General features: G+C 40.9%; 1 protein-coding gene across 2 annotated transcripts in view; it reads left to right on the forward strand.

The window, feature by feature from the left end:
* Positions 1-12,821, forward strand: part of gripap1 (GRIP1 associated protein 1) — a 126,984-nt gene that overhangs the window by 46,532 nt on the left and 67,631 nt on the right. For both annotated transcript variants that reach the window (XM_062999233.1, XM_062999234.1), the window contains 2 exons: positions 1,687-1,743; positions 5,035-5,134. In XM_062999233.1, coding sequence (XP_062855303.1) covers positions 1,687-1,743; positions 5,035-5,134 — 157 coding nt within the window. The remainder of the gene's footprint in view (positions 1-1,686; positions 1,744-5,034; positions 5,135-12,821) is intronic.

The following is a 12,821-nucleotide window of genomic DNA, read 5'->3' on the forward strand; positions in this document are numbered from 1 at the left end:
TCAGGGCGATTGTCCGATAGTCGATTTCGATCGGGGGGGGGGAATGTCACTTCTAAAACTAAAGCAATTTATTTTTTCACCCACAGGAGACATATTTCATTAGTCTAACTGACCACACACACACACACACACACACACACGCAGGTTTAATGTTATCCAGTTCAGTCTGAAAAAAACTTAAAAATACTGACCCTAACAGTGAAGATAAACCGGTGACAAAAGCAACGGCGTGTGTGTGTCTTTAAGAGAGACGCTCTGTTCACAGTATCGATATAAGTGATTCAGGAGTCGGTTCATTTTATGCGAAGCGTAAGTTTCTCTTCTCAGTTATCTCTCCGTGTTTACTGTTATTAATTAAATGTCGTGGTTTTAAATAAACACCAACTACTACAGAACATTCTGTGTGACTCTCTTACATTAAAAAGCTTAATTAAACTGCTATTACCACAGAGCGGTAACCGAGTCAGACTCGTTCTGCCTGTGGAGCTAAAAGTTTTCTGTCAGTCAGAGCAGATGATCCTGAACTAACGAATTTAGTAATTAATAAACCTTTGCCTCTGATTGGCTCTGTAACGTTTTCCGTTCTCATCTACATCAAAAGCTAGAACGGTTTACGATTTACCAAAGTGAACCACGAATTTATATCATGTGCTCATAGAATCGACTCAGATGGGAACGGGTTGAATTATCTTTTTAAAGTAAGTTTTTCAATCAGCAAAATTGCATCGTATGTATGATGCGCAACGTTAATTATGTTATTTTAGCTTGTGAAATGCGATGGTTGATGAATGGTGATGCGATGGTTGGCGCTTTGTAGCTCAAAGTCTGGATCAATCCACTGAGCTGTTAAGCTTAACATGGAGGTGATCTTTATATAGTACGCGATCGGATCTGCTGAATTTAGGAAATATCGGCCGATCACATATTTTGATAAAAAATCGGCCGATTTCGATACATAGCCGATCGATCCTTCCATCTCTAGTATAAACACTATGTTGCTGTGTTAAAGCAGCGCAAATTACCACAGTGACATATGTTTAAAGTGACACAAACATAGCCCAAAAAAATCGTTTGAGTAAAAAGTTTATTCTCGATAAATTTTTTTAATCTCGATTAAAATTTTCACGCATTAATCGTGTTTGTTAACGTGATTAACAACAGCCCTACTTTATACAAAGCAATGAGCAGTTATTTACATTTAAAATAACTCCTTTTGTTGCTCCGCATTTGTCTACCATAATTGAAATGTTTGTGAGAATTGTTGTGCCGCACAGAATGCTGGGATTGCTTTCACTGCTAAGGAAGCATTGGATGCCCCCTTATTCTGTCAGTTTATAGCTTTGAAAAAAGGCACTTTAAGGTATCTTAGAATTCGGACAGCCTTTTCTCTGGAGCGTATGTAGGATGACGTAAAATTCGGACAGACCCAATGATTCCCATTATGAATGTACAACTGGCAAAGCTAGTTTTACTCTGGGATTGATGCCACAATATGGTTTTGTGACGGGGTCCTACTCAGTATTAGTATGGCTTTCTTATGAAGTGACCTGTAATGCAGTCTGAGTCACATCTGCTGGAGGAGACTCCTTGGGGATGATGCAACATTGTCAGTGCTGCAAAACGTTGGTGTTTCATTAGTTCAATCATTACATGATTTGTTAGCACTGACCTGTGTGTGTTGCGTAGGAGATAAGAGACACCGTAGATGAACAGAAGATTCTGGAGAAGAAAGGCAGTTCAGCAGTAAGTGGGCTTATTTATTCCCCCTGTATTTCTCTCTCTCTCCCCTCTGTCTCTCTTGCTCTCTCTCTCTCTCTCTCTCTCTCTCACACACACACACACACACACACACACACACACACAAACACTTTAACTCTGATGAGTCAGGACTTTCCATCTTTCTGGATTCCCAGAAAGTGAATTTAAACACAGGTAATTGCTTTTCTGCTCCTCTAACAGGATACTTAATCTTGAACTAATGACATTCAGTTATTCCGAGGCATAATGCAGTTTTTAAATAAGTTTTGATTTGTGTGCTTTTAGTTTAGCTTGTGCATTTAATTTAAACAGTTCTGCAAAAAAGAGGGATGAAATTTTTCCACACGTGTGAAAGAATTAAAGGAGACTTACATTTGCAGTTATTGCTGCTGATGATGGTGCATACAATTAAGAAGCAATACATTTATTACAAAGGTGGTATGGTTGCTAAGTTTATTTACTGTGGGGCCAAAAAGTATTTAGTCAGCCACTGATTGTGCAGGTTCTCCTACTTAGAAAGATGAGAGAGGTTTGTAATTTTCATCATAGGTACACTTCAACTAAATGAGGAAAAGAAAATCCAGGAAATCACATTGTAGGATTTTTAAAGAATTTATTTGTAAATTATGGTGGAAAATAAGTATTTGGTCACCCACAAACAAGCAAGATTTCTGTCTCTCACAGACCTGTAACTTCTTCTTTAAGAAGCTCTTCTGTCCTCCACTCGTTACCTGTATTAATGGCACCTGTTTGACCTCGTTATCTGTATAAAAGACACCTGTCCACAGCCTCAAACAGTCAGACTCCAAACTCAACCATGGCCAAGACCAAAGAGCTGTCGAAGGACACCAGGAAGAAAATTGTAGACCTGCACCAGGCTGGGAAGAGTGAATCTACAATAGGCAAGCAGGTTGGTGTGAATAAATCAACTGTGGGAGCAATTGTAAGAAAATGGAAGACATGCAAGACCATTGATAATCTCCCTCGATCTGGGGCCCCACGCAAGATCTCATCCCGTGGGGTCAAAATGATCATGAGAACGGTGAGCAAAAATCCCAGAACTACACGGAGGGACCTGATGAATGACCTGCAGAGAGCTGGGACCAAAGTAACAAAGGCTACCATCAGTAACACACTACGCCGAGAGGGACTCAAATCCTGCAGTGTCAGGCGTGTCCCCCTGCTTAAGCCAGTACATGTCCAGGCCCGTCTGAAGTTTGCCAGAGAGCATATGGATGATCCAGAAGAGGATTGGGAGAATATCATGTGGTCAGATGAAACCAAAATGGAACTTTTTGGTAAAAACTCAACTCGTCGTGTTTGGAGGAAGAAGAAAAACCCAAGAACACCATACCTACTGTGAAGCATGGGGGTGGAAACATCATCAGTATCGGATCGGATTACACATTTTTTTCCTTCCGATATCTGATCCAGTGATTTGAGTATCGGATTGGTGCCAGCCCTAATTTAGATATTTGACTTTTTAGTTCTAGGGCTTCAGTGCAGCAGTAAAACACACTATCTTACTACCGCTGAGATTCAGGATTTAAATCTCAGTGGCACTCTCAGCAGTTCGGGTTCCTAGTCCAGATAAAAAAAGAGGGGTTACATCAGGAAAGGCATCTAGTGTAAAACAGTGGAAAGTCTAGTATGAGTACCAGAATGATCCGCTGTATGGGTGCAGCCAAAAAAAGAAAAAAAAAGCCACTTCTTTCCAGGCACATTAGATTTTTGGCAAATTAGGATTATGCTGATACAGTACCACCAAAACTATGACATTATGTCTGACAAACATACTTCTATCTGTATATGACCAAACCTAGCACATTAAAGAAGCAACCTAATTTAACTAACTCTATTTGTGAATGTAATCACTGTGTAAGCAGGGCATAAAACATCTAAATAAATAAATAAAACCCAGTGCTATTTATTCCTTTCTTTTCAGTAACATATCAGCTGTAATTATCTAACACTTTCAACCCACTATCCAATTAATCCAATAAAAAATCCATAAGCATCCAAGGCCGGAAGCAAAGTGTAGATTTTCATTGCTTTAATGAGTTGAGGTTCAGTTTGAGGTGAGATGTGAGTGTGTGAGTGTCTGATCTGGACTTCAATTCAGATAGTTCTGCACGTATTGTTCACACGATAATGTGATAAAAGACATCCTTTTATTTGCTCTGAGAGAGCATCCGTCTATAAATATATCAAAGTCTATATGAGCAGCAAAACAACTGGTTTCACAAATAATCAGAATGTACGAGCACACAACCAAACCTAGTTCTTGTGTTTAATCACTGCCTACTTAAGGACTTATAGATTTAAATTTAAATGTGTAGACTTAGTTTGTGAGTGCTACACTTTCAGCATTTTGTATGTCACTGTTCCTAAGATTGCATGTTAAAGTAATGAATGCAATTATACAACAGGTAGTTCCGACCTTACAATCTGATTGGTTGAGAAGCGTTCTAAACGTGCTGATATTCGTGATAGCAGCACGGTCTTTTCACACCACAACTGTATTACTCCGCTGACGCGTTGCCATTAACGTCAAGCTTCATGCACACGAACGCGCACGCAGGCGACACAGACTTTATTCCCGATCACGTTTTAAATCCGTTATCTGATACACAATCTAGCGCACTGTGTAGGGAACATAACCAATTGTCTAATTCACTATCTAGTGCACTATGTAGGGAACATATATACATGATCTGATACACAATCTAGTGCACTATTTAGGGAACATTAATGTGTTTGTAACGCGAACAGTTAGTTAAGCCAGTTAGCAGCTCCTAGTAGTTCTGTTTTCATCCATATCCATTGGTGTGTGCGAGAGGTTTTTTTATTTCTTTTTTTCCCTTCGGAGGTTCTTGCCTTCTTCTTCTTCTTGTTCTTACCTCCCTGAAATGAGTTTTTGCAACTTGGGATGTCTGCTTTGTAGTGTTAAACTTTATATTAGTTGTGGAAGGTATTGTCAATATTAAAGCATATTTAATATGAAATTCAGGGCTTCTTTGATTTATTTTCTTTCTTTATTTTGTAAAAACTGTTGTATAAAAGCAATAGAACACTCGAGGTCGTGTGTTATCGCGAATAACATCACGGCTGTGATGATCTACGGCACTCGCCTTCGGTTCGTGCCTGCGACCAAATCACAGCTGTGATGTTATTCGCGATAACACACTCCCTCTCGTGTTCTATTGCTTAAATATGAACTACATTTTAAATAATGCTGATTTGTTTTGTCTCCCTGATTAAAACCGTATCTTACAGCTTAAAGACTTGAAGCGACAGCTCCATCTAGAGCGCAAAAGAGCAGACAAGCTGCAGGAAAGACTACAGGAGATACTGACCAACTCCAAGACCAGGACAGGTAAGGGCTGCTACCCTTCTACCAAAAAAACAAGACCAGTATTAGTATAACGTGTTCATTGTGCTTTTCTAAACACCAAGCCAATTCTTCTGTCATCTCCTGTCAAGATTTCAGCAACAATCCTTACCTTCAGTCTGTGAGGAGTTTGTACATTGTCCATATGTCCATGTCAGTTTCCTATTTGTTCTCGAGTTTATCTAACATTCAGATGTTGAATTGGCTGCTCTTTAATAATACGTCATCAAAGTGTGCATATGAGACGTATCTGCATTTGTGTGCAGTAACCATCAGATTCACTCTGAAAGCGTGTATCTGTGTTTAGCTGGATTTTCCTTCTGTTTCACTTTTAAACTTGTGTTACAGCTCAGGGTTCTGAGAAATTGTAAGAATCAGCTTTTTATTTCCATGTATTTATGATTTATATATATTTTTTATATATTATATATATATATATATTTTTTTTTTCTCCCCTTATCCCCCAGTTTAGTCGTGTCCAATTACCCTGATTGCATCCTCTATACTGATTCGACCCTTCACCGCTGACTGAGGACGCCTCTCAACTGACATGCACCCCCTCCGGTACGCACAGTCAGTACAGATAGTGCATTTTTCACCTGCACGAGTCGAGTTCATACACTTGACGGGCACGGTGTATGGAGGGCCACACCCCCCACCAGCATTATTCCTCAGCCCTGTGTAGGCGCCATCAGTCAGCCAGCAGGGGCCGCACTCGCACCAGTTATTGAGGACCTATGATCTGACTTTCTTACCGTCTAACCCTGAACAACAGCCAATCGTTGTTCATGCAGCCGCCCAGCCCAGTCGGAAAGACAGAGCCGAGATTCGATACGATGTATTCGAAACCCCAACTCTGGTGAGCTAGCGTACTTTACAGCTGCGCCACCTGAGCTGCTTTTATGTTATATTTGTGTCATTTTCAGTGTGTGTCAAAAACAACCCCATTATTTTACATATGCCCAAAATATATGCACGTCCACAAGACCATGGAACACATTAACAGGTTTTCCATACATCCTTATGGGAAAAAATACCTTGAAACTCAACGCCTTTTAAACTCAACCCCAGTCCCAGAACCAATTGACGTTGAGTTTCAAGGTACTACTGTATTAAACCTAGTGTATGATGAATAAAAGTTGTGTTTAAGATGTGGCAGGTGGTAGTTCCAAAAAAAGTTTGGAATGTTTATTTTTTTTTCTATTTTTATGAGATTTAATGCTGTCTCTTACTGTCTCTTACTGTCTCTTATACACACTGGAATTCTGCTACTTCATGCTATTTCTGCCTTAGAGCTTATTCCATCATTAATAGGTAAATGTAACCTTCAGATGACCATTCCCCCTTGCTATAAAGGCCAGGACAGATGAACTCCACCCTGCCCTGGATTTCCCCCCTGCATTTATTTGATTAATATTACATGAAGACCCTTCATGTGTTGCCATTAGAGTACTTGGTAAGGCGTGAAGGTTGATGGGAGAGCAGGTTTAATCCGATGTTAAATAGTGGACCATCTTCTGTCACATATGAGGGACGAAGTTTTAGAGAATTACAGTTACCTGTATGTGTTGTGTATGAAGAATTAAAGAAAGAGTTAGTGCAAGCTGAGAACTCTGCAAGAGTACATACATTCATAAGAAAGCAGATTAAAAACGACCAAACTACCAGATAAAAAGTACCAAAGCATCTATTATAATAATATAATATAGTCATATTAAATAAATTAAATAAATTATTAAACATAATTAAATAAATACATTTATATTGATAATAGATTTATATAGTATTTGAATCTATTATTTGCATATTTTTCTATTTTATTTATGCATTTTCTTCCAATTTAGCGTAGTTAATTTATCTTCCGCTGCTGGGGGATTCCTGATTGCAGTTGAGGACGGGTATATTGCTGCTCATTCCTCCTCTGGACCTGCCTGCAGCCCTTTGCGGAACCTTTTTTCACCTATGCACTCTGCACAGGTGCCATTCTATCTGCCAATTAGGGTCCTTACACAGCGTTTGAAGACTCCACCCACATAGTCCGGGTATCCCGCCCTAGCAGAACCGTGTCTGCTGCAGGCACTGCCAATTATGCCTTTGGATGGCGCCCAGCACTCAGTTTCGAACCGAGGAGTTCGGAATCTCGGCGCTGGTGTGCTAGCGGAATATCCCGCTGTGCCAGCTGGGTGCCTTATTTACAGTTATTTAATCATTTATATTACACAAAGCAGCAATCGAAGTTGCACACGTGAGTTCTAGTACGTTAATTACCATTTATCATCTATAGAATAGCTCATACAAAAGAGATTTCAACATGTAGCTTCTAGGGTCTATATGTCTAAGATATTCAATCAGCTAAACGATGAAGCCAGGGACCATAAGCAAATGTCTCCCTTTCATATTTCCAGTTGTTATGTGTTTTCTTGAAAGCAGCCTGAAATCACCACTCTTATTTTGTCTCGAACTGGTCGTTTTAATCTGCACTAAGTGTGATTGCTGGGTTCACAGCTGACAACATATCAACTTGCCTTATACGAATGGCGACTTTAGTGCGTCCCATCGGTGTTGTAAGAGCAAACTATTTGGAGATCCTGTCACAAGCTGTCCAAGTTTTACGCAGATAACCCGGAAGGAACAATGTACCGTAATTGCTACTTGCCATTTAGCCAGCATGATCAACCATCTATCTTAGCATTATTTACATTTACATTTTCAGCATTTAGCATTACGTTATGCATATGTTATAGCACACCAGAGCTGACATTTTGACCTTGTCGGTTCGAAACTCAGCTCTGCCATCCGGCTGGGCTAGGTGCCTACATGAACAACGACTGGCTTGTCGTTCATACAGGGCGGGAAGCCGAAGAGGGACCTCATAACTGACGCAATCACGACGTCTGCTGGCTGGTTGATGGAGTCGAGGGATAATGTGGAAAGGGCGTGGCTCTCCGTATACAAAGCTGAACTGCATATGAATTCGCCTCACGCAGGTTAAGAGATGCAGTCGGCTACTGCACACGTGTCGGAGGGGGCGTGTGACAGTCTCGCTCACCTCAATCAGAAGTGGGGATAAGCATCAGTAGAGAGGATTCGTGATGTAGTCGGTTAATTGTATCCGACTAGATTGGGAAGAAAAATTGGGAAAAATGCAAATAAATAAATAAATAAATAAATAAAAAGAAGGGAAGAAAATTAATCCGTCAACCTGTTCTCTTTTTTTTTTTTTTTTTTTTAACTGATTTTTTTATTCTTCATCACACAAAACAATACATACAAACTTCCAACATGTATGAGATGCATTCATTATGTTATGTTTCATTACATTATGTTTCAGCATTTAGCATTATGTTGAATATGCTTGTCCTGTAGCATTACCTTCGCTTTAAATGGCCAGCAATGTTATCCCTTTTCGTCCATACTGGGAAACTGCAGTGCGTCACTGTTCGTAACTTAACAACATAATTTCTGTCAGAGCCTGTCCCAATCTATTCAAATTTCCCAATACTGGGCCGTCAGGGAGCGGCTGGAGTATTAATATTTGATGGTAGTCTTTCTGGAATTTGCCATAGCGTAGGCAGATTTGCTTTAAACATTTTTGGTAATGCCATAGCTCCCCTCTTCTGGTCCATTCATTATTAAAGTACCTGTAAATGTTTAATGGTTGCTCTACAGAAAGTTCAGAATCAGACATTTTAAAGCAGGGGAGGATCAGAAGGGTCTGTGACTTTCAACACACTCAAGCATTCTGTCTTTTATGCACGCACACACACACTTTACAGGGAGCAGAGCCTGGTGCTTCCTAGACTTGTTTGAGACATTATATATTTAATGATGCAGTATACTACTACGTTTATTTACTTTGTCTGAAATTCCCTGTTTGTCATGGATCTGTATGAAATTTCTGCAACCTTTATTTAGCACTGAAGGGCACTGCGGTGATACCCTGCACTTTATATTGTACAAATCTATGTTCTTTTGTTGTTAAGAGCTCTTAGCACTAGTTTGGTTGACATTGCATTTAGTAGCTAGCCACTTATTGCCTATAATGTGCATCAGGGATTCTGCTTATGCTAATTTGTTTATGCAGATATTCTAGCTTTATTAGCAAATAAATTCTGCTTTAACACTATGCCCTTCTGGGCTAATTAGAGAAACTCATTAGTGCTTCAGCTCTGAGTTTAAGCACGTTTATTTAAGAGTTTAAGATGTTAATTGATCTGAATTTTATCTTAATTCCATAGCTTAAAAAACGGCTAGTCAGGCATTGAGCATTTTTTTTTCCTTGCGGTGTGTCAGTATTAGATATTTCCAATGCCCACTTTTGGCAGCTTGCACAACTTCCTTACGTCTTTACACCAGCCAATGAGGGCGGCACAGTGGCACAGTGCAGCAAGAAGGTCCTGGGTTTCGATTCCCAGATGGAGCGGTCTGGGTCCTTTCTGTGTGGAGTTTGCATGTTCTCCCCGTGTCTGCGTGGGTTTATTCTGGGTGCTCCGGTTCCCTCCCACAGTCTAAAGACATGCAAGTGAAGTGAATTAGAGCTACAAGATTGTCCATGGCTGTGTTTGACATTAAAGACTTGAACTAATGAACATTGTGTAACCAGTAAACTACCTGTCCTGTCATGCATGTAACCAAAGGGTGTAAAACATGTTAAAATCCTAATAAATACATAAATAAATACGCCAGCCAATGCTTTTTTTAAGAAAACTCTAACACATACAAACTATCACTTTATGCTCACTCTATTCCTCTGCCACTCGTGTCAGTGCCTTGACCAGATAGAAGGAGTCACAATTACAGCTGCAAGGATGTATTTTCCTCATCAGGCATTCCCTCTTAGACATGGCCGGCTGTATCTACTAAATTTTCCACCAGTGCAAAGACAGTTCTGACGAAACCTAGAAAGACCAGCAGGTGACAAAGAAGTGTTTGTGGCATGATTACAGTATCTGGTGTTAAAGTATAAAAACCAATGCAGTGCCATTGATGATGGAGTGTTAATTTCACTTAAACCGAATCTAACAACGCTCAAGTGGTGCAGCGGTATAACACACTAGCACACCAGATCAGACATTTCAAACTCGTCGGTTCAAAACTCAACTCTGCCATCCGGCAGCCTGGGCGCTTACACGAACACTGATTGGCTGTTGTTGTGGGGGGTGCCAGACGGGACCTCGTAACTGATGCAATTACGACCTCTGCTGGCTGATTGATGGCGCAAAAACAGAGACTAGGGATAATGCGTTGATCAGGGTGTGGCTCTCCGTACACAAAGCTGATCCGCATATGAACTCGCATCATGCAGGTGAAAAGGTGCAGTCGGCTACTGCACACATGTCGGAGGGGGCGTGTGTCAGTCTCGCTGTCCTCAACCAGGGTGGAGATCAACATCAGTAGACAGGAAGCATAATGCAATCGGGTAATTGGATACAACTAATTGGGAACAATGCAAAAAAAAAAAGAAGTAAATTAATCTAACAACAAACACCCCTCAGCCAAATCTACGTGGACACCCCATCTAGTTGAGTTCTGGTGATTTAGTTGCATCTGTTGCTAAATGATGGCTCTGTGTTGCCTCACAACAAGAAGGTCCTGGGATCGATCCCCAGGCGGGTTGGTCCGGGTCCTTTCTGTGCAGAGTTTGCATGTTCTTCTCGTGTCTGCGTGGGTTTTTTCTGGGAGCTCCCTTCCACAGTCCAAAAACATGCAGTCAGGTTAACTGGAGACACTGAATTGCCCTATAGGTGAATGGATGTGTGTGTATATATGTGTCTGCCCAGTGATGGACCGGCGCCCTGTCCAGGGTGTTACTGTGTGCCTTGTGCCCATTGAAAAAAAGCTGGGATAGGCTTCAGCATGCCCCAGCGACCCTAATTGGATAAGCGGTTAAGAAAGCGAGTGAGTGAGTGAGTGCTAAATAATGCAGAAAATAAATTTTAAGTCACAAAGCAAAAGTGACATTTCTGAAGTACAGCTATCTAATATTGATCTTGCTTTTTATTTTATTTTATTTTTTTTCACGTAGATGCATATGAGAATTTGCGGTGATTGTAACATGCTTTTCTACTTGTACAAGTGGAGGATGAAAAATCTACAATCGTAACTGAGCAAAATAAAAACAGTGATTCCCCCCCATGACTAAACTAGATTTCTAGAGATCCACATCATTTCCCTCAATGAGCTTGATTTTGTGGTGATGTATATGATCTGATTGTTTTAAGCAGCAATATATGCACCAATCCTGATTATTCTAAAGGGCTACAAACTTTTCGTAGCTTTCTGTAAGTGCACTGAGGTAGTTTGCTATGGGCAGCTTTTTGGCGAAGTCACCACCTGGAATGTGGCTCCAGACAAAGTGAATTGCAAAAAATGAGTCAGCAAATTTAGAGGAATTTTGAAATAGGATTTATAATAAGGTCAAATATGCCTATGCAGTGTATTCAGAAAGTATTGAGACCCCTGGACTTTTGCACACTTTGTGTTGTAAATTAGGCAGCTATTACAGGAGTTGCAGCAAGCCTTCATGGATGCATCTATATAAACCTGAACCTCTCAAACAGGTCCTCTTAAACTCTAACAGATTCAGGTCTCTTCAAAGAGATTTCATCGAGTTTAGTTCTAAGCTTTGGCTGGGACACTGGGACGTTCAGAGACTTGCCCCTGAGCCACCCCAGTGTTGTTTTGGCTGTTGAAAGGTGAATTCTAGCTCCAGGCTGAGTTTGTGTGCACACAGGCTGCATTCATTCACCCCTGAGTTCTCAGCAGTGTCCAAGTTTACCGATGACACTGTGGTCATGAGGGTGAACACTTGGGTCCCTATATAGTGATTTATATTATTGCCCTGGTCTGTGCCAACTTTCTGAGTTTACTGGAATTCATGGCTTGGTTTCTGTCCTGACAATGCAGTGTAAATTGTAGGCCAATGTATGTGCCGCTTAAAACTAAGTCTAATTGATTCAAATTGGAACAAATGAGCTCATGTTCAAAGGATAACAGGATGCAGCTGACCACAATATAAAGTGCCACTGCAAAGGGTCTGAGTAAGAGATTTCTCGTCTAGATGGCATCATGTTTCAGCAAAACCTTTTCCAGTCAGATTTGACATGTTGAACATCTAAAGCAGTGGTCCCCAACCACTGGGCCTGGCCCGTGGGTCATTTATTACCGGGCCGCACAGAAAGAATAAATAATTAGAGATCGCTACATCAGCAATGAAAACACTACTTTTTTTATGGGTGTTATTGTCCCCAATCACCCCTAGGGGGGAAGAGCATCTCATTGCAGCGACAGTTCTTCTATTTTAAATCCCCCCGCCCCTGCCGGTCCGTGAAATTATATCTTATATGGTCTAAAGCATTCCAAATCTCAATATATGACAGTAGAGATCCTTGACCATTGGGGCGGCACGGTGGCTAAGTGGGTAGCACTGTCGCCTCACAGCAAGAAGGTCCTGGGTTTGATCCCCAGGTGGGGCAGTCCGGGTCCTTTCTGTGTGAAGTTTGCATGTTCTCCCCGTGTCCGCGTGGGTTTCCTATGGGTGCTCCGGTTTCCTCCCACAGTCCAAAGACATGTGAGGCAAGTGAGGTGAATTAGAGACACTAAATTGTCCATGACTGTGTTCGATATAACCTTGTGAACTGATGAATCTTGTGTAATGAGTTCCTGTCATGAA

The sequence above is a fragment of the Trichomycterus rosablanca genome, chromosome 7 (genome assembly GCF_030014385.1).
Source record: "Trichomycterus rosablanca isolate fTriRos1 chromosome 7, fTriRos1.hap1, whole genome shotgun sequence".
Classification (NCBI taxonomy): Eukaryota; Metazoa; Chordata; class Actinopteri; order Siluriformes; family Trichomycteridae; genus Trichomycterus; species Trichomycterus rosablanca.